Here is a 23,946-nt window from a genome sequence, read left to right on the forward strand (position 1 = left end):
ACTTAATACCTATACCAATATTGAAATCGATTATTTAATGAAGTATACATTTTAAAATTAATAAAATAAACCTAGTAACTATTATTGCACGTAAATAAAGAACTTTAGAATTTTAAGTTCGTACGTCTCGTAATTTATATTGAAGTATTTAAATTTTGATTTCTTTAATTTTTCGGTTATTTTTTATAATATAAAGTAAATAAATACAATAGATAATTGTTCATCTAATTTAACATACCTATTATATTGTATTGCAAACAGTATAATTTTTGATGATTAAAATAGCTTTTATTATTTACAGGAATAAGTAATGTTCACTATATAATCAAACTATTTGTACCATCATAGCTGCACAGTGGGTGTTCAATTGTAAGTGTAGTACAAATCGTCTAAGATTTAGATCAACAAACTAAAGCTTATAAAGATAAATTGTTCGACATTTAATTTTTGATTTAGTCCACACATCAAAAAAAGTATAAAAAATATCATACAGTACCTTTATAGATAAGAAATTAAAAATTATGGTAGGTATTTACCGAAAATAATGTTTTTTGAAGTTTTTGAGATGTCACGAAAAACAAGGTTAGAAACCGGGTTTCTGGTAAGATATTAATAAAAGAATGAGAATGCGATGTCATGTGTACAATAGCGTCAATAGCATCTATTTTTAATAATGCTAATTCCACTTTTGGATTAACCGAGAAAAAGTCATTTTTTGAATGCAACGAATTAAATGATTTATGAGAATTGTTTTGAAACTTGAAGGCGCCACTTCGTCCAACTCGTAAAATATCTGAATCATAGATTTAAGAAACTTTTTTGTTTTTTCTTTGTGTTTTAATACTCGCAATTTCATAGCAAATACAGTATTTATCATATTGTTATTAAGAATCGATAACTTCGGAAACGAGTATTTTTTGGTCTCAATAAATCAATCATCAAAATAATTGTATATATGTTATAACAATAAATTAATAAATAATAATGATTTATATTATATACTTAATACGATCGATAGTCGGTTTCCATAGCTGTATAGTCAATAGAGAAGATTATATTATTATATGTGCATATCATACACTTACCTCGACCAGGACGAGATCGAATTTGGCCCGGGACTTAATCAGCTGGCTGAGTCGACCCGATGACAAAACTGCCTCACAGTTATCCAAACCATCCTGCAGGATGATCAGCATCTCTTTCAGGTGACCGTTACCCATCACTTCGTCGGTTGTGAAATTTTCGTACACTGGCATCGAGCCGAACAGACTGTAATCAGTGTATGACCCAACCCTGTCGCCGCCGCCATTTTCGTCACCAATTTGCGACTGCTGCAGTTTCGTGAGTTTCTTCGGTGATTTGGGAAAGTGTCCAACGACAGTGAGGTGGTGTCCCCGAGCTGTCAGGGCTTCCGAAACTGTGCGAAACATGTGAAAATGACTTTTGCCACTAAACGGGAATATCGCCAATATGTCATAACTAGCCGTGCAATGGATGGCCGCAGTGACCAATAACACGGTAGTAGCGGTTAACACCATGTTCCACTGTCCTTTAATCGCTTATAGTTGATTATTACAGGCAATTGCTAGAAGGCAACTGCTGCAGTTGGCAGATCGAAAAGTCACTAATGAATTTAAAGTAAACATTTTAAATTAAAAAATTAAAAATTAAAAAATACGTGAAATTATAAAAAATGTTCATTGAATATAAAGGCATAATATGGTATTTCGGGTGTGGGTATATTTACAATTTTCATCTGTACGCATTCAATCATTTTTTGCGAGAAAACGAAATATTTGTTTAAACAAGTTGACTGCCCTATCAATTTCACTTAACTTACCAAAATCGACTTGAGTATCAAATATGATACACAGTCTACTTTTCATTTTCGTTCATGTAAATTAACACAAACTTACCAATGGCGCCTGGTGTATCACATTAGCTTCTCAACACAACTTACCACGGTTGTCTTGAGTATCATATATGCACTCATTTATTTAGTTAGATTATAACTTCATAACACTAATGTATGTCAATACAACAATTGGATAAAATACTACACAATATTTGTAATCATATGGTGTTTTGGCCTCTCTCCTAACTTTGTTAGTTTTTTTTTTTTTCTATAAATTATAAAAACTTAAAAATTTAAAAAAAAAGTGATTCATTCTAACAATCATAATAATCTTTATATTATAATATTATAATATATTATTATATTTATACTTATTAATGTTCATAATAATCTAAAATTAACAAATAAAATCAAATATTTAAGCATAAAAAATGTAACAAATAGTTATTAATATTATATTTATTATCATCCTGATATTCAAATTTTATAGTTAAAATGATAGCGCAATAAGTTGTCCATACTGATGTATAAATTGATTATTTAATATATAATAACTATAAATAACTTTAAGTTGAATATAAAAACAGAAAAACCACAGAAATTGTTTACAAAACGATTAATAAGAATCCTACTGGGGCCTGAGTATCAAATAATGATACTCAGTTTAAACCGATTAATTACTATCACAGATTGAATTGTTATCATGAAATAAATAAACGTGTGTAGAAAAATATCGACATTATTCAAGAATGTAGTGTGACCAACATGGTTTGACTACAATATTTCTCTAGGACGAGATTCGTCTGATAAGTGAGAAGTATATTATATGATACTCAAGACAAGGTTGACATTTCCGTTAAAATATATAGGACGAAATTGGATAGTTAGTCGTGTGACGTGTATCATATATGATACTCAAGGCAGTCAACTTGTTTTAAATATACATTTGTTATTATATTTGATGAACGGTTGTAGTTAATAAACAATCGATATGTTACGGGTATAATGCTATAAATAACCTTCAAATAAAGCACAGACGATATATTTTATATTCATAAATATTGTATATTTGAATAAAACGCTTGAGGTATAATTACAGCTATTATACATGATAGTTGATGTCTTATGCAAAGCACCAAAGCTCTTGTTTCGCTATGGAATATTACAAGTGAACTCCCCAACTTGGTGTGTATACAGCTGTATACAGTATTTACTTTTACTCAAGTAAACTTAATGCATAATGTATTTTTACGAATACTGCCAGAGTTTTAAATAGTTGATGGGAGCTTAATCGTGATTTTAAATCAACCATGGAGCAATTAAAGTATATCACAGATTTCTTGGTTTTAATTAATATTTACATATTATTGAACAACAAAACGGGGTTTTCATTATTGATATCTATTCATGTTTTGTAATATAATTTGTAATATATACTTGCATTATTATATAAATGATATGAGTATGAATGTAATATGAAACCATAGAAAAAAATTAAGAAAAATAGTAGTTCTAAATTATCTTTTATATATAGTGTGAGATTATAATTATATACTATGTGACAATTAATTAGATATAAATGAACATTTATAACAATATCACATTAAATAGGTAGTTAAATAATATAATAAAGGCTTATTTAAAAATGTTTTCTTAACTGGGCAAAGTGAAAGACAATATTGACTATGATTGTAAACAAATAGTAGAGCGCTCCTACGCGTGACATTAATTTGAAGTCGACGATTAGTTGGTACTTTTTATTAAAATGTTTAGGTGTAATTTTTGTCTATCGTATATATTTATTATTACTGTTTATATATTCTCAAATTTTTAAATTTAAAAAAACAAGTTTAAGGGATAGGTTACAGAATTTTTATTAAGTGGGATGATCATTAATCATCAGTAATTATTATTTAATTATTAAGCTTTTAAGTATTACAAATTTAAATATATTTTCAAATTTCTTATCGCATTAACAGATTTATCAGTATGATGGATAAAATATAGATATTTATTTTTGTCAAAAAAACGGTTGAATTCCAATATTTTTCATATCTTAATGCAAACAATTATGGATGATATATCACGAATAGTGAATAATATTTGTCATATTTTATACAAGGTAACTACTTGTGACTCATAAAATAATTATTAAAATAAAATACGAAGCTAAACATAATATTACTAATTAATATAAGCTAATAACGTTCTTCATGAGATTGTAAATATGGGTAGGTACGTAAATTATTACATTCAATAGCAGTTAATAGTTAGAGGTATTTAATATTCTAATATTACAGTGTATTGAGGACTTCTGTTCGGTGCACATTCAGAAAATATATAATATGTGAATGTGTTTTTTAATAAATAATAATTTCGATTTGTGTCCAGTAGAATCAATTTTGTTTGGTTACGCTTAACCTATATAATGTTAAAAATAGTAAAAACAAACTGAAAGATAAACTAACAATATTATCTGTGTTTGTACGTTGATTTATTACGATTTAAACCATGTTGCTTTTAAATTGTATAAGAAGTAAATTCACTCCATTTTAAAAATTACAGAGTAAAATGTATTATTGTGAACGTAATTTGCCGTTGTTGTAGGTACGTTTGTAAGACGGAGATAAAAAATGCACGTGTGGCATCCTCATGATAAATCCTGAATTATTATTGGCAGCTAATTTCATTAAAATTTGAATACCGTTGGCTATTAAAACTTATTAACTTAGTAAAAATGGTTAAAATTATTCCTTTAACTCTTTTTCGGGTATTTTTAAAATAGTTTACCATACTGCTCTTACGAGAAAAGAGTATAATATGGTTATTTATCAATTAAATTTGATAGATGTGTAATGTAATTTAATTCTTAAATAATGTTATAGATACTAATATTTTTCATAGTTAAAAACAAGTTGTTCTTTGTTTTTCAGGCTATGATGAAATACGCTGGAATTATCAAACATTAAATCCAGTAATCAGTAAGTAAATTTACAAACCTTAAATATTTAGTTAACTAATCCAAGAAACACAAATAAATTTACCATGCCAATAGTATAGATTTGGTAAAGTTTTTCTTATTTTTTTGCACTTTATTATTTAATGAATTACAGTTATTAGAATGTAAGTATATAAATTAGTGTACATGCGTCATGGGCGTATTTATATTGAATTAAGACTTATTTTTCTATTTAGTGAAGTAAAAAATACCTATAAAAACTACTTAAAGATTATTTGATAATTTAACTATTTTGAACTTAAAATAAGTACCGGTGTTTATAAGAGTGCATTGTATCTGAATGTGACTCGTATTATCTACAAAATAAATTAAACCTATTACGAAACAGGTATAACCATACAAACAGTTATTTAATAAACAAAAATGATTAATACATACTCGAGATAATATTATAATTTCCATAATTAAATTTAAATTTAAATAAACAAAAGTATAATCGATATAACACGAGTTGCTTAATTAAATTAACTATAACATTTTACGTGAATAAAAAATTTACCTATTTATGAAAATACTCATATGGAAATAATTTGAAATTTTGCTGTTAATCAGAGAATAGCAATTCTCAATAAATACATTTTTGAATATTGATAACATTGAATGTGCATTATACTAATGCTAATCAACTGCAGACTAATTATATCATAAAATTTTGTTTTGCTTTATCAAGTGTCTCGTGGGGGGTAGGAACACTAGGAACCCGTTAATATGTATAATATAAATTATAATCTATTTTTATAGTTAAATGCTTCATATATAATATATTAATATGAAATATTGCACTCATTGCCTATTATTATAGTATTTATACACATTACGTATTTAAGTGCAAATAATTTGTGTAAATATGAGGTATCTGAAATGAAAAATGTTTGATCTGGTTTTACTATTAAATGTACCCTATCAATTATTTTTGATAGTTTTTTTTTATTTATTCAATGGAACAGTTAAAAACATTATATTAAAATTGCTCGTTGTACCTATGTATTAATTAAATTAGATTACAAATGATGATTTTTGAAGAGTGATGCTTGTATGTTGTATTTTATATAACATGTTCAACTATAGATTTTAGGAAACATTTCACGTGTGATACACACTATAACATATTTACTACAAACTCCACCTCCTGCATCTATAATAATTGCTTCTGCAGATTTTTTCAACTAAAAATTTCAAAACACGTTAAATTAGTAATAAAACTACTTATCTCAAACTTCTCCTTAAAACTAAGGTAGGAAATTGCAGGTATGGGACTTGGTGAAAGTATCAAACATTAACCATATCTAACGATTCCAGTCCAAAACTCTTCTCCATTCTATATATGTATCTAATTATATCTCACTTAACAATCTTATAGTTTCCGAAGTCTATGACGTAGAAAAAGTCCACAATGAACGATTCAGGTGAAGTTTCAAAAGTTGAAACGTCCTTTGAGTGCATAATTTCAATCAGATAAATAAGAAAATCGAAAAAATCTGATCTGGGCATTCTATAATTACTGCTAATTAATAAACTGCAACAGGAGTCTGAGAGATGGTTGTATTTTATCCATTGAGTTATTAATTCCAAATCAGAAACCAATGAATACTTACAAAACAAATGACAGTGTGAAGAAATATACAACTAATATCAAACACTTAAGATTATGTTTGAAATAATAAACAATTGATCGATTATGATTATAATATAGTGTATACTACTCGCAAGTGTAAACAAATTATTATCTTCAAATACGTATATATATAAAAAAATGTGATATAACTATCTAAGTTTACGGTGCATTAGATATAAGGTAATAATATGAAACACATTGAAAAAAAAATATAGAAAATAAAAATATAGTCTGATGAGTAATTTTTAGAATATGTACAATATGCATACATACAATATATATCATGGTGAATTGTTTTTGAATTTGAAAAGGCACCCCGGCCTATTTAAAAATCAAATCTTATGATTCTCATTAATTAAGTAATGGAACATATGTGTCTTACACCGGAATTTTTGGAAAAGTATCAAGCAAAAAAATACAAATATAATTAATAATTACTATATAAAAACGTGCAATGCATGATTGCATTTTAGTATGGAACAATGATGACTAATCAAATAGAAAATGAAAGGACAATGTTTTGTTAAAATTGTGTAATAAGTACTAAATATTATGTCATTTTGAAACATAAAGTCATATATGTACGTATTTCATATTTTTTGTGGATTTCACAATTTCACATTGTTTTCGAGTTTCAATTGACTTTCGATAATATAGATTTTTAAAAACACGATTTTACTTTCATAAACAATAATTCTTAGTCTAACTCTTAAGCACGCAAACCTTAATGATATGGTTGTACATAAAAGCTAATACATACTTGATACCGACCTTATATGTTTATATAATGAAAAATAAGATATGGTTATTTTTCATTTTGTATTACGCATAGAAGATTGGTGGTTAGATGTTGGATTGAGGACCATTATTGTGAACAAAAGAGTTAAACCAGCCAGATTGGTGAATCGAGATTCAGCCAACGAAGACATTAAACATATAAATACAACGTAAATAATGTACATACAGGTGTACCACAGAGATCTGACATTCTGGCAAATGAAATTACTTTTGTTCTAATCAATATTTTAAAAAAATTTCTTTTAAATATAATTCATAGACACTTGCGCTACATTTTTTATTTTTTATTTTTTAATACTGAAAATAAAAAACTTAAAAATTGATAAAATTTTTTTCCGAAATATTCAATATAGCCAATTTGTAAATCTGATTTTAAAAAAAAAATTATATGGTAAAAACACTTATTTAAGTCAAATGACTAATTTTTTACAATTTTTTTAAATATCAATATTTTCGTAAGTAAATTACAATCTAGTTTATGTTAGAAACCTTGTAATTTCAAATAATAATAAAGTTTTTTAAAAATATTTTATAAGAACATTTTTAAATAAGTGCATGTTAAAATCTAATTATTTTTTTTATTGTATTTATTTTAATAATGTGTGATGTATAAACTATAAATTACTATAATTTACCTAACGAAAATATTGATATTTAAAAAACTGTAAAAAATCAGCCTTTTGACTTAAATAAGTGTTTTTACCATATAAATTTTTCTGTAAATCAAATTTACAAATTGGCTATATTGAATATTTCAAAAAAAAATTTATCAATTTTTAAGTTTTTTATTTTCAGTATTAAAAAATAAAAAATAAAAAATGTATTCTAAAAATGTAGCGCAAGTGTCTGGATTATATTTAAAAGACATTTAAAAAAAATATTGATTAGAACAAAATAGTTATTTCATTTGTTAGAATGTCAGATCTCTTTGGGACACCCAGTATAGTTAGATGGATCTATTTATAAATATAACTATAGTTCAAAGCAAGGTGAGGATCGACATCGGTTAAATTTACCAGTCACTCATTTTATACATGACAAAACCCTGCGCGGTGAAATCCAATTGACAGGGTTGACCGGTAAATCGTATATGGCTTTGATGTTTCGTTTATACAGACGACTGCGATAATACATTCGATACATAAAAAGATGTATTATTGATAGGCTCCTACCTTTATTTTATCTTCTCGCTCTGCATCTGATAAATATATCAAACGATCGACATTCACAACTCTGGTGGATTTTGAAAAAAAAAAATATCCGCAACGAATCGTGTCCAGATTGACCGAATAAACGCTTTACGATACGGCACGGGGACATTATTATAAGTGTGACGGTGGTTCCATGCGATCGTCTACGTACTGTTTACGAATACAGTACTCATAATATTATACTTACCTAGTAAACTTACACAACATTATTATCTACGAGAGGCGCACTATACATACCATCACTGAATTGGCATAAATATCGTTTTACTTGTTCGCCTTGGACGTTCATCAACAGCGCACAATATTAATTTAAATGAATTAATAGCGTCACAGTTAGGAAACGTGCTCGCACACACACAAACACACACATACATACACAAACATGTTTCTATATTTCACGTTTAGACAATTTAACCTTATTTAAAATAAAAAATGATATTCAATCATTATAGGTTAAGCGGTTTGTTTGATGATTTTTCACTCCAAGATTATCTATACTATTAAAAAGCTCGATATATCGATACTTAATACCATTGAAATAAGGCGACATTGAGCACATAAAATTATTTCACGAATGAATCGTCACGGATGTTAATAGCCATGAAATTGATTATATTTAATACCTACACTTGGCGCACTAATATTACAGTATTATGTACAATAAATCATAACAGATCGTACAATATTATTGGTTTAAAAATACGGTAATATGTTTCAAAATAATTGTACAACACCTCGCATCCTTATTATTTTTTTATAATTCCTCGTAACCTACCAGTCATAATATTATTATATACGTATCAAATGTTGATAAAATATTAAATACAATGAAAACATCTGTTATTTCACCAAAATACATGAGGGGAGAACCCACAATCACCCTCTCACCCTCCACCATGGAGCTACGACTGGTACTCGTTTCAAAACTCATCCCGGTAGCAGCCCATTTCAGATAATTCCTGGCAGCTTTCTATTACTTTGGGTCTTGCCCTTAGACTCTTCTATATCTCCATTAGTTATAATGTCTCGTTTTGCGAAATACCTTTTGCTAAGCCTGAAAGCTATCTTCGAGCAGACTCTACTACACCGTGGATTAATCCATGGTCGAATTTTTCATTCAACACCCACCTCCATCGTAAATACGCCAAGTTGTACATACAAAGCTGTACGATATTCACATATATTGCAGTTACAGTGTTGTAATTGCACCCACGTCATTGGCGGCGGCGATGGTGACTATTTTTGTGCGGCCCCAATGCAATTAATGTGTACGAATAAATTGCAACACGTCATTTTATAAGATACAATATTATTTCTACAGCTTTTAATTAATTTTATCGATAGAAAAATATTATTTATGAAAATTCAATTTGTATAGTATACACACGCACGACCTTTTGACAATTGCAGTTGACGTATTTATTGCTTTCAAAACATCGGACCAAACGAAATTTAACGATTTTGTACGTTCTAATAAGGCTTGTACATAATACATAAACGCCATTTCGCTGGGCTAGTAACTATAGAAAATTAATTTCAACTTTATCAGCCTCACCGGATTGTTTGTATTTAATCGCAATATTTATCGTGAAAACTTTTGATTGCGTTCGTAACATAATATATTTGTTGTGTGATAAAAATAATCATGGCCCGTGTTTTTGTTACGAATATATATATTGGTGTATCCGTTTATCCGTTTATAGTTCACAAGTAAATGGTTTCCTCTTTGTTCTGAATAAATTTCCGTAACAAGTAGGAAGTTTCTTTCCACAAAGTTTGCAATTGTTTTTTAATGTTTACACTGTTCTCAAAACACTAAATCAGCTAGTATAGAGTATGAAATGCAATTATTAAATGTTATAGAATAGAAATGCTCTGAAACATTTAGTGGTTTATAGGGATTAATGTGGCACCAAAGGGTACAGTAATTCCTATTTTGTTTTGAGCATTCCATGCAATGTTGTCTCGTACAAGTGTACAACAAATCATTGGGTAAGGAATAGGTCATTCATTAATAATTTTCCATAGAGAAATGTTTTTTCACTTTATTCAAAACATAAACTACTCTCTTTAATAATAAAAACATAAATTTTTTATACTTATCATTAAGTCTATATTGCACATAATATAGTTTTCTTGACATCGCAACATAATATTATAATAATATACTATTTAACGGATTGTTGCTTATGTGAATAGTAGGATCTTTAGCCAATCATTTTTATATTAAACTAAAAAAAAAATAAACAGTAAATACTGATGAATCTAAACGATACCTATAATTTTTAAATTAATAATTACCTATTTGCTATTTTGAACGGAGGAAAAATTATTATTTTGATTCATCTTCGTACCTTTTAAAGAATACGATGAAGGGATCACGCTTTAAAATATGAAGTCAGGAGTGACCAATTTTCTTCCGTCCTACCCCACATTAACCACTGGCTGTTAATGTTTATAAAACAAAAGCAGTTGAATGTAGTAGACAGTAATGGCCGTTACTAACATGTTATTTTATTTATTTTATTTTATTTATAATAATTAAACGGACAAAGTCCTTAAACAAATGGTTTAAATTACAGCAGTAGGGTTTACAATTATGATAATTATTAATTAGTAAAGTATACATTTAGAAATATACAAAAATTAATATGAATAATAATTACAAAACTACGCGTTATCCAGGAAACAATATAATAATAGAGATAAAGTAAGACAATACAAAATTAACTTAACTAGTTAAAATTAAAAGTATAAGTATTTCCAGCAATCATTAACTGATTTGCAGGACTATTTAATATATAGTTTTTATCAGAATGGATAGGATAAAAAAGTTCAGCGTAATAACAGAAATCATTAATTTTTACTAGTTCTATAAATTTATACTGTACAATGGAATTCAACTCGTAATAAATTACATACGAGATTTATTCAAACTCTCGGTAGAAGGAATGCTAATATAGGAAATATTTGGATTGTAAATAACAATTTAACTAGCAGATGATTTTTGTAAAAACAAATATTCACGTAAAACAAATTTTACTTTGCATATTTGTTTAAAGTGTAACGTCGATTTGAATTTGTTTTTTCAAAACTCGATTTGACATTTTTTTTTTATTCAAGAATTGTTTATTTAAACGGTTAGCTATAAATAAAAAATTCAAGTCGATTCGGTAAACGTCGATTTTGTTAGGAAATCATCATCTGAATAATATATTAAGTATACGATTGTCGATAGTTAAGCTAGTAGCAATCTACAACGTAGGTAATACAATTTCTGAAGGATTTCATCATTTGAACGGGCTTACGTGCCAAAGGCACAGGTATTATAAAAATTAACTTTGTATAATTTATGTTATAAATGAGCATTATGAACAAAGTCGTGTAGAAAACAATTTGGTTTCGAATTATTTTTGGGTCGTCGGCAGCAATAAAAAATATTCTCTGTTATACTTTAAAAACGTCTGAATGCATGCCAAACGGCACTCTTAAATCGGCACTCGGCGTTAGTGAATTATATGCATTTGCTTTGCCAGCATGTCGCACACAGAGTTCTTAGATTTTTTATGGCACCACATGCTTGTCATAAATAACAATTTATGCGTTCTTAAATACATTCCCGACGATGAATATTTACAATATAGTAATTGTTTTGTGTATGTGTTAAACATATTATAGACTCATATTCATAATGATATAATTATTACCAGACTGGATGATTAAAAAATATACAATATCACTAATTTAGTTAATATTATTATAAAAAATATATGAACTCTGTATTGTAATATTTTTATATTATACCATAATTTTATAATTAATGATTCTTAGATAATTTGATAATATTTACAATGTTATACTTGATGAATTACTTATTTTGGACAATTTTTCATTTTTTAATTTAATTTTTATCATTATGATTTATAATAATAATAAATTAACAACTCAATAGGTTCTCTACTGCTTATTAGATAAATCGATTTATTAATTATTTTTGAAATCGATTAGAGTGTAAGAACATATCTGATGAAGATATTAATATATGGAATCAACCTCCTTTAAAAATACTGATATGTAGAAATTAATGTAAATTATTTAATAATATTATGCCTATACCATAATTATTACATAACCTAGTAGATATTATTATTTATTACTGTTATAGGTATTTAATCATAACAAAATAATTCCAATTTTGTAGTTCACCTTAAAAGTAAAATAATAAGTAGGTAACAATGACTACAATTAATAATTAATTATATAAATTAAATTAGATTTTTTTTATAGTGTATATAACACTATACATATCTATTATTTTTCAATTTATGTGAATGGAAATTCTGGAATTGATTATGTTTTTATATCAGTCATTAGTCATTACAGGCATAGGAATAATGATTAATATTTGTATACATGCAAAACAATATCAAAAATAACAAATTAATATAGAACATATTATACGAGTTGTACATAATACGTTTTTTACTGTTTTATTAAAACGTTGAATGATTTTGTCTTTTACGAGTATAGCTGCTATACAATAAACTATATTATAAAATTTGGTTGTATTCCCAATAAACCAATACGTTTTATACAGTATTACGCTTATATGAAATATTATATGTATAAAGATCACAAGATATTATGTATAATTATATTGTATATATTGAACAAATTAATGGCATTAAGTATTATACACATATAATAACTAATTTTAGTTGCTTAATTAATTTAAATTCATCTAATAATTTCAAACGTTTTAATGGTTCATATAGTTAAATTTATCAACTACACAGAGATATCATGTAATTTATTAAAATAATTTTATAACTAATTTATGTTTCTATCGAGAATATCTTGACTACATTCAAATTTTAAAACTTTCAAAAGCATTTTATACGTCTAATATAATGCCTCCTAATTAATCAATTTGAACACACTCTTGAACTTAAAATGTTTAAAACCGTTTTTACAAATATGCATAGGTACAGCTAAAAGTCCCCTTTTTATTCTCCAAGCAATTGTGCTTTTATTAGGTATAATTTATGCATCATATTATTTTATTCACAGGATATGTAGTTTGCAACATATATGTAGTTTCGTATACTATAGATGCTTTTTCGCATAGGATACGTATAGGTATAATAAATTTTACACTTATTTGCGATCTGTTATAAAGATATAATATCGTTTTAATTAACTATTAACGTAACACATTATAATACATTTAGTTAGTCTATATCCCAAAATGTTATACTACTGGATGCCATAATTTGACAGCATTCAGTAAATTTGATTTATCAAATCATGTATCCATATTGTTGATTTATATGGTAAATAGGTGTTCAAACCTTTCTTAAAATTGTACAAGCCACTTTTTTACGAATGACTTATATATTATTATACTATACGTAATATATTATGTATTACCTAAATATAGCACGTTTCTTGAGTAAATACAATTAGGTACGTGATATTTGTCATTTATGTGCATCGCAACAATTTTGAAGGAAATCATTGCTATTTTCAAACCGCTATTTGTTTACACACATTTCATGATATTATCAGCTACAGAAAACTGTCCTGCGGACATTGTCGAGCTGAATAGTGATGGAGTTTCAACGGGTAAATTTCTTTGGATTTCCTGTGCACCGTATCGTATATGGTATCGAATAATGTAACGTATAACATAATATTATAATATATGTCCAGGAAGTTTAGTGTTCATGAAACACGTGTATAGTTTACTGCCACAACTACTATTTTTCTGTTTTAAGTGTTTTAACCATAGTCTGTGGGTGGAAAATGAGAAATCAACAAATGGCCTATACCTATCTAATATGTATTAAGGTTACGTATAGGCAAATACACCCATAAAATATACGGTAATCGATCAGGTTTGGCTACAATATTCGCATAAATCTCCGAGCGCTTCAATATAGTACATACATATTTTGTACACTCTGTAAAAACGTCCTATGGGAAACGAGCAAGAAAAGAGTACAGAAGAGTACCTACTATAGGCAGAGACGTACTGTGAAGGCTCACGTATTGGAAACGATCTCGGACATTTATAGTTATATATAAGAAAAAATTTATGTTCCTTATGGATAAGTTTTTGTAGTTGAGGGGAGATTCTGAGCACTTTTAAAAGAAGTTTTTATCAATCAGAAGATACCTACGTTTGGTTTTCAACTCTAAAATTATTATTTTATAATTAGTCAATCACTGCTATGTCATCGTTATATTATAACGGAGTATTAATGACTGTTTCTGGTGGGTACTTAGTCTAATATATAAATAGGGTGTGAGGCGTAATGAATTTGTCTTTACAGTTTCTTTGCTGAGCTCTTAGCTATCCATGCGCGTATTTGTGACTGATTTTGTGGAAGTCTCCGTTGTCTGGGAAGCATTTACAGTCTTTTGTATGTGATGTGAAAAACTGCTTTTACGAACCTCTTATATCTCAGGGGAGAATCGATTTTATACGACACACACACACACACACACACACACACACACACACACACACACACACACACACACACACACACACACACACACACACACACACACACACACACACACACACACACACACACACACACACACAACCACGGACACCGCCTCTTTTGTCCAACCCGATTTTCCAAACTATAAAACTTGACAGGAAATCGGTTGGGTGTGGAGTATGACTGAAATGGGGGGGGGAATATTTGGACAAAATAGACTGTGTACGTTCAAATGTATGGTAGGTATAGTAGGTGGCAGAGGAGGGTGGAGAGAGAGATTAAGGTTTGTCGCCCGGTCGGAGAACGGATGAAGACGCCGTAAAAGGGGAAAGTGCTGCTGTCAAGTTATTTTGATTAATTGTATACATATTTGGTGATACGATGTGCGTGTGCATAAATAGTCATAAGTAAAAGTGTGGTTCATCGATTAACACGTTTCTCTGCACCAACCACCCTCTATTCGATATTTGTTTTGACTTGCACCAGTTATAACGTGCAAATATAACATTTATATATTTATTATGAACGTGCTGGTTTCCGTTATTTTTATATTTTTATAAACATACAGAATTGTATTATAAAATATACAATATATTGTTAAACGCTTAGCATAAAAATATACATTACGTATATTAAATAATATATTAATTATTACATACGTCACATGAGGGATGGTCTTATAGTATAAGACTTATACTGTCACATGTCTCTCATACATCGGATTTTGAATCGATTATTTGTCATCATCAACGTTTATACATGATATTAAACACTGTATATGTATAATGTATATATATGTATGTATATATTAATATTATTATATCACTCGTCTTGATGTCGCCGTCACGTCTGTATATATAATTTTTCATCATCAACCGCGAACCCTTAGAAGCGCGATATGTAAGTCGTTTGTCGTTAAAATGTGTTACGCGCACGTTGTTTAGATTGGTCATGCAGCCGACAATAGTGATGGAAAAAAAAATAGGGCACTTAAAAGGAGCCGACAACGACGTCAATAATTGATCTACCTCTCTTGTAACAACAAATATAAGGAAACCAATGCAAAGACTATAATTTTCGTCGTCACTAACAAAATATACGATATCGCTTACGATTAAAATCAATAGATATCACATTAAATATTTTACAGTATCATAGCGTATCAAAACACTTTTATATATTATTGTGTTTCTTCGTATTCACATTAATTGTTGAGGTATAATAGTCTATACTAGAAGGTAAAAAAAAAAAAATTATTATGTTATTATGTTATCATGGTATCAACGATATACATACAGGTACGATACATATATACACACTTAAGCGATGTGCATGACGCGTGGTCATATTGTAATAACAATAATAACATGTATATACTCGTACATCATCATAATTTATAAAATTATATATATATGTGTAGGTATTATGTATATTGTATATACAGTGTGTTCACGTTAAGAGGTACCACGAAATATTTCAGTTGGTTGACCTTGTATTCAAATGGGGTTTTCGGGAAAAGAAAGGGAGTACCGAAATACACAATTTCAGATAAATTTCAAATTTTTAACTATATCAGTGCGCGCATGCGCAATACAACTTACTTTTTTTTTAAATGGCAACACCGTTTTTTTCTACAGATTCGGGTGGAGAATTTTTTTTTAAACAGTTGTTGTATAAAGAGTTTTTTTATAACTGCAAAATTGGCAAAGTTATAGTATGTAGAAATTTAAATTTTCGAATAATCTGTTTTTGACGAAGCTTGAACTAAATTAAACTTAATGTTATTTGAAAATCGAAACAATATTTCCGATATTATTAAATACCTGTTTGTAGACAGATAAGATAAGAAAAAGAACTTTGGCGACATTTGCCAGTAATTAAGGTAGTAAATCCCGTTCATTACACATTTATTTTATAAATAAATGTTGATAAATTATTTTCACTGACTAGAAATAATTGTTTTAATAATTTGAAACTAGTCTTTTGAAGATACCTATTCGGGCTATTCGTGTGACATCGTGTTTTTAATCCTAGCTATGCATCACACATTTTTTTGAACAAGTATTTACCTATTTTTTTAATCCATTGTTTCACATAAAATAATCTTATTAAAATAAATAACAATGAAAAAGTCGAACTTATATTAATTTTTGGAGAATGTAATCGTAGTTCTCGACAAGCAGCTCGAGTGTACGCAGATCGGTATCCAGATAGGTTTCGCCCAAATCATAATTATGTCCATAGACTTCTTCGTGGATTAAATGAAAACTGTCAATTTCCTAATAATCCAAATAGACAACGGCAGCCTAGACCAAATGATTTTTATGAAGACACAGGTAATGGCTTACATACGTGCTTATCCACGTTCATCAATAAGACATGTATCTCGACAAATTGGTATATCAGTTGGTGCAGTTCATAAAATTTTGAAAAAAAACAAAATGCATGCGTATAAACCTGAGTTTATCCAACATTTAAGAATTGGAGATCCTGAACGTAGATTAAAATAACAGATTATTCGAAAATTTAAATTTCTACATACTATAACTTTGCCAATTTTGCAGTTGTAAAAAAACTCTTTATACAAAAACTGTTTAAAAAAAAATTCTCTACCCGAATCTGTAGAAAAAAAACGGTGTTGCCATTTAAAAAAAAAAGTAAGTTGTATTGCGCATGCGCGCACTAATAAAGTTAAAAATTTGAAATTTATCTGAAATTGTGTATTTCGGTACTCCCTTTCTTTTCCCGAAAACCCCATTTGAATACAAGGTCAACCAACTGAAATATTTCGTGGTACCTCTTAGCGTGTATATATGACATATGTATTATACGTTATAACATACATGGATATGTAACGTATAAACTATAGACACGCGATTACGAGTGAGTATATTCGTAAAATCGTATCACATCATGGAACAATTTATTATCTCTAACCACCAGACCATATAATTTAGATATGGTAATATTGTATTATATGTTATAATAAATGTGTTTCGAGAAACGTACGACGAATTCTGTGGTGCTAACATTTATAACTTTAATATGGTTTTATAATGATTAAGGTACGTTTTCGTTTAAGTCAACGAAACAATGTTTACGCATCTTATCTAAGGTAAAAACTTATTTATTATATTTACTTTGAAGTTTCATTACACTATGACCGTATAGCCACATTAACCTAAACATATAATGATATGTAATAACATTTGAAGTGTATCAAACATCGTTGTAGAATTATTTTTTAATAAACTTGTGGTATTTCGAGAAATAAACAAAGTTAGACTAGTTATTTTTTATTATAAGCATTTTAGATTTAATAATAATGAACAGAGAACTTGTCAGTAATAGTTACTTGAATGTAGTGTTTCTGAAGAATCGTCAAAAACTATATTCACTGGCTGTGTCAATCGTACGCGTTATGTTACATATGAGTAAATTTTGCACATATTTAGTTTAATACATATTGTTACAACTAAGACACTATTACATCAATAGTTAAAGTCATAGTATTTATTATTATTTTGACCTATTTTCGAACAAGATTGTCAAACCTATCATATTATTGTTTTTCATTCTAATTTCTAAATTATTATGATACTATATAGTGTATATTTTTTTATACATTCAAATCTTTAACCTTAGACCTCATTTATAGCTCCTAGTGGAATGCAAAGATTATATAAAGTCCTAACACTCAGTCCTCAATAAAAGGTTTATTTTATTAGTTTGGCTCTTTAATAATGTTGAAAAATATTAATACAAAGAACCGATTTTACATTAAGAACGAATGATTTCCAGTAGCACATTGTCTATAATAATCGTAAAGATTTTAAGGGCTAACGTGGCACTATTATTAATGTAATAATATGTATGTAAATATCTGCAAGCAAAACAATGGACATAATAATATATACGAATTTACGAAAACAAACGATATTACGTGAACCTAAGTACCTTATTTAACTTAAAACACGTTATAATATTATTATATTTAGTTTACTTTGACGCGAATTTTCTTCGGAAATTTAGCTATCGTAATATATGGTTCAATAATCAACGATCGACACTTATTATTAATTTTTGCCCAAGCAATTATAATTATGACAGAGCATAGTAATATTGCATAATTATATATTATTAAAAAAAATGTTTAACTACGTATTAATAACTTACTAGTCATTATTTAATTAACTATATTCAAGGAGATATCGATAAATAAGAATATCGATATATTAATATCTAATTTTTTTTCAATATCACAATTCAATATATCGCATACAAGTACCAAATGATCAATTAAAAATGAAGAATCTTCAAAATTCAATTTCAGCAAATTATCTACAGATGAGGCTACTTGAAGGCTTTCTTCAGAAAATCTTGTTTTTATATATTATTTATCGTTGTATCTAATATACAATAATAAGCTTCCTTTTTCCAATAGGTACTATTATTTTTTGAGGGTGGCCTTAAGCGATTTTTTTTTTTTGGGGGGGGGGGGGGCTAAGCCACCCCACCAATTTATGCCACTGACATAACATAACGTTATCGATATTCAAAAATATAATGTTCAATAAGTCTGATTAAAATAGGTTAGAACGTGTGAAAAACGATTTCGTTTGATTAAAAATTGTTTCCATTTGATATTTCACGCAAACTACACACGAATGTAATTAATAATTTGCTGGCTAAGTTCGAACAAACGCGTAAGTGTGTGATGGTCTCAACGTGTCTCGTCGTTATTCACGTCAATCGTACCGGAACGATTAGAACCGAATTTCCATCGTTGCTATATTATTTACGTCCGACGACCAACTATACGACAGACGATAACCGGAAATGTTTAAACCACGTTACCACTACCTGCACGATACGTGTATACAACATAGACGCTTTTGTTTTAGTGTGACGTTGTAGTCATGTGTATCTAAGACGGTAAATAAACGCGTATAAAACCTAATTTAAAATATATACACGTTGTTCATATAGATACTATATTCCTTTAAACGCTAAGCTCACGATAAGCAATTTATAAAATAATATAAAAAACACATAATATTTTATAATATTATAAAACTACCTAATAATAGAAATTGTGAGTATGTAATTGTTTGTAATCGTTAATATAGATAGCAATCAAGTAAACTTCATGCAGTGATATTAAATATAATAATTAAATAATCAAAAATTAAAATTATAAGTCAGTATAAGTCACTAAATGATGGTTCGTTGATAAATTTTATCTGGACCACAGACAAGATAAAAAAGTAAAAGCTGATAATATTATACGCTTTGGAGTTGTTTATTATTTTTGTTCATTGATTTTTACCAACTTTTATAATTTTGATGACCATGAACAATAATTTTGACATTCCTTATTTGGCTTTTCAAATATATTAATTGGTGATCCCTGGTATAATTCGAAAATCAGTGAATGCGTGCAAAAATAACACTTATCTATAACGAATAATAAAAATATCTGAGCCATTATTGGCCATGAAATAAATTTGAGCTCTGAAGATATTTATAAACACCACCAACCTCCAACAAAAATCGGTCCTATAATATCGATGTAGATTCACGGTGATACAATTATATTAATATATTATTCGGCGAGTGATTTGTGTGGCGGTTAGTTTGCCAGCTGCTGTTGAGATTTTTTGCTTACAGAATTCTGAACGTTTCTCGCAACTTATATACAATACATTATTAAGTTAAAAGTTAACTGCGACAAGTTTTAGTTCTTATTTTTACACTCTCGAAGTCTAGGAATAAAATATCACCGTTCAAAACTCACGGACATGTATAATAATTTTTAATGTAATCGTAAACGTTGAGTTGAAAATTTGTGTTCGATGTAACTGTGGGCTGGGGGGGGGGGGGGTAGGGGTCTGGTGTAGTGAAGTATTGAAATTCACAAAGAAAAGTTTTCAAATACAACATAAATATAACATACCTATAAGTATAAACTAACTCAACATGTATCTCCAAGAACAAAAATAAATTCAGTAGGTATCTATGATTGTCTTACATTTAGACACATTTTGCTGCTGATGATGTCTCCGTTTGTTCATTTACGTTACATTATCTGTACCTATATAAATAATACATAATAGAAAACTATGAAAACGGGTTTACCTTGCGTGTATTGCGACGAGCGTACGTATATATATATATTATAGTCTCTCTATTAAAACCCTTCGAACCAGAAGACGAAATTGAAAAACTTCCGTTCACCGTGAAAGTTGCTTTGTCACGGGGTTCCCTTAATTGCTTCATCCACTATATATTATATTATATATATATACACGTAAAACGTATACTCACATAAGCGTCTTTTGTTTTTGTTTGTATGTACGTCGCGTACAGAAGAAATAATTCTGAAATGCGACCGCTTCTTACTATTACGATTGCACCTTAATATATATTTTCTTTTATATTTAGCCAGACCAGTACGCCCTATATACGTATTTGACTTTTCTTATTGCATGGGATACATCATATGTTTTTGTTAAACACACTATTGTTGACAACTATTGTGCGATACGCTCATTTTGCCAGATACATGAAAATTAGACGTTTAAATTGTATATCTCGTAAATAAATGGTCTCATGAAAATCAAATCTATATTTAATTTAGTTTAAACAGTAAACAAAACATTATATAGTATTATCTAATATGAAATTGTTTAAAATTCGTGACTGATTTAAATTTTAAGCAGTTAAAACAATTAAATTTCACATGTTTTACTTATATGTTCGGAAAATGTATAGGTACGTATTTATGACAAACATACTTGATTTTTAATTCTCTTAATACTTCTTTTATTTTAATAAGTTTTGTCTGGAGTTCAGTAATATGAAAGGTATTGTTATGTATAAATTATTATTATTATTGTTATAGATCTATAATGTCTATATTTAAATTGAACTGCTGTTACCATGTATTATTTGGTATGTGAAGTTAATTTTTGAAGTTAATTTTGAGAAATATATATATATATATAATATTATTGTATCGGTCAGTAGTTAATCGTATCGCGGTATTTGTACTATGTACGTAATGTTGGTAGAATTTATCTAATAATACGAAGGTGTCATGTAACATAATTGTTTCGGTAGGTATAATGTATTACACGTCATAATAAGAAACTTATAATTTTATATGGCTTTTTCAGTTTTTCCGCTTAAATATTATTATTTGTTTGTGTTAATATTCAATGATGGCGTTAAAATAGTTTAATAATTTATATTATTCAATACATTTTCCAAATTTTGTAAATGATAAGATCATAGTTTAGTTTAATTAATAGTTTTTCGATATTTTTGTGTCACTTGATAAATTAATTTTATTTGAATATGCAAGTAAAAACTTTATTGTATGAATCCCTATAACCTATCTACATTTTAGTATTGAAATATATATTAATACTGAATACTGATTATAATAAAATAGATTAATATCAAATAAGTACTTAAAAGCTCAGTTTTTTTTTTTTAGAACTAAAACTAATAAAAAATAAAATAATATTTAATAATAATAATAATAATAATTAAGTTAAAACAAATAATTTAAAAACATAAGTGTCATCGGTGGGTGGCTTCTTAGTTCATAATTTCATGTTTTTTATTGTCTTAGCTCATACTATTATTGTGCCGATTGTGTACAGATTGTGTATTACAAATAAAGAAAAAAAAAAAAAAAAAAAGAACTAAAACTAATTAAATGTAAATTCCAAAAATATATTTTTTCATTGATAGGTATGACACGTCATACTCGTATTACATTACCTAATGTAAGGAAAAAGGAAAAATAATGTTATCTGCTTGTCTGTCATTTTATCAATTTCACTTAAAATTTAAAAGGCACACATTATTATTAATATATTATGACATTTATAACATTTGAATATCAATATTAACAATTGCCGTTGATTTGAGTTAAAAATATCAAAATATATTTTTTTTACTTTCTAATAATTTTTTATTCTTATTTGTTGTAAGTTTTCTAGTAACTTTATTTATAGAGTCAATTTTGAACTTCGATTTAACAGTTTTATGTTAACAATATAGTATACGAGTATTAGTACCATATTACATAAAAGTAAAATATTTTAATATTTTGAACCAAATATTCAAACATTTCAAACATTTCTAAATAAGTTTCTTTCAAGTAATATAATAATTTAGAGAAAAGTCTCTGCATAGAAATTATAATATATTGTATAAGTATAATGTTATGAACGATAACGATGATATTTTTGTCCGAAAATTTAACTCTTCCACATCTAAGGGAGATTGGTGTGTACTTTTGTGTGTGGTATGTATGTATATATTATGTGTATCTATATGTGTGTTTGTGAGTATGGGTGTATTGAATAAATGAAGCAGATCATATTATATTTATTATACATGGATATCACTGTATGGTTTATAAAATGGTTTTACTCATATGTACGTGTTTTTTGATGTATTTTTTTCGGACGTACGAGCGTAATCTTTGAGTCAATCGTCCAATCACGTGTGTACTTTGGGCTATTGTCAGTGACAAAAAAATGTTTACACATACACAAACATGCGGGTGACGATAATGGCCATATTTGCTCCTTCCCTCCTTCTTGCACATTCCGGTTTCAGGGCAATAAATTTCGTCGGATATTATTGCTAAAGTTGTATATGATGTATAAAATACATATATTTATACGAAATCCACACACCATAATATGTATTCTCGTATGCGTCGAAGTTAGAAATCGCCGTAAACCACACGCGTACTATTACATATTCGATTAGCCCAATATCACTTTATATAATATATTCCATTATAGGTAGCTTATTCGAAGATAAATGGATTTAAAACAAAAATCCAAATAGTTTTCTTATGTTTCCGTAATATTGTTTCGTACCAATTAAAACAAAATAAATAGATGATGCCT

General features: G+C 28.0%; 2 protein-coding genes across 4 annotated transcripts in view; one reads left to right on the forward strand and one right to left on the reverse strand.

The window, feature by feature from the left end:
* LOC107162873 (UDP-glycosyltransferase UGT5-like) overlaps positions 1-8,870 on the reverse strand; it is a 54,482-nt gene extending 45,612 nt beyond the window's left edge. The window contains exons 1-2 of one of the 3 annotated variants that reach the window (XM_089223983.1): positions 8,736-8,870; positions 1,086-1,624 (exon numbers count right to left, since the gene is read on the reverse strand). In XM_089223983.1, coding sequence (XP_089080109.1) covers positions 1,086-1,538 — 453 coding nt within the window. In that variant the 5' untranslated portion in view covers positions 1,539-1,624; positions 8,736-8,870. Of the gene's footprint in view, positions 1-1,085; positions 1,625-8,459; positions 8,712-8,735 lie in introns of those variants that run through there. The other 2 variants (XM_089223982.1, XM_089223984.1) reach the window with 2 other exon arrangements.
* Positions 1-23,946, forward strand: part of GABA-B-R2 (gamma-aminobutyric acid type B receptor subunit 2) — a 320,221-nt gene that overhangs the window by 45,608 nt on the left and 250,667 nt on the right. The window contains exon 2 of the mRNA XM_089223981.1: positions 4,789-4,836. The gene's annotated coding sequence lies outside the window, so the exon portion shown is untranslated. The remainder of the gene's footprint in view (positions 1-4,788; positions 4,837-23,946) is intronic.

The sequence above is a fragment of the Diuraphis noxia genome, unplaced genomic scaffold (genome assembly GCF_037042655.1).
Source record: "Diuraphis noxia isolate RWA-SAM2 unplaced genomic scaffold, SU_Dnox_SAM2 contig0003, whole genome shotgun sequence".
Classification (NCBI taxonomy): Eukaryota; Metazoa; Arthropoda; class Insecta; order Hemiptera; family Aphididae; genus Diuraphis; species Diuraphis noxia.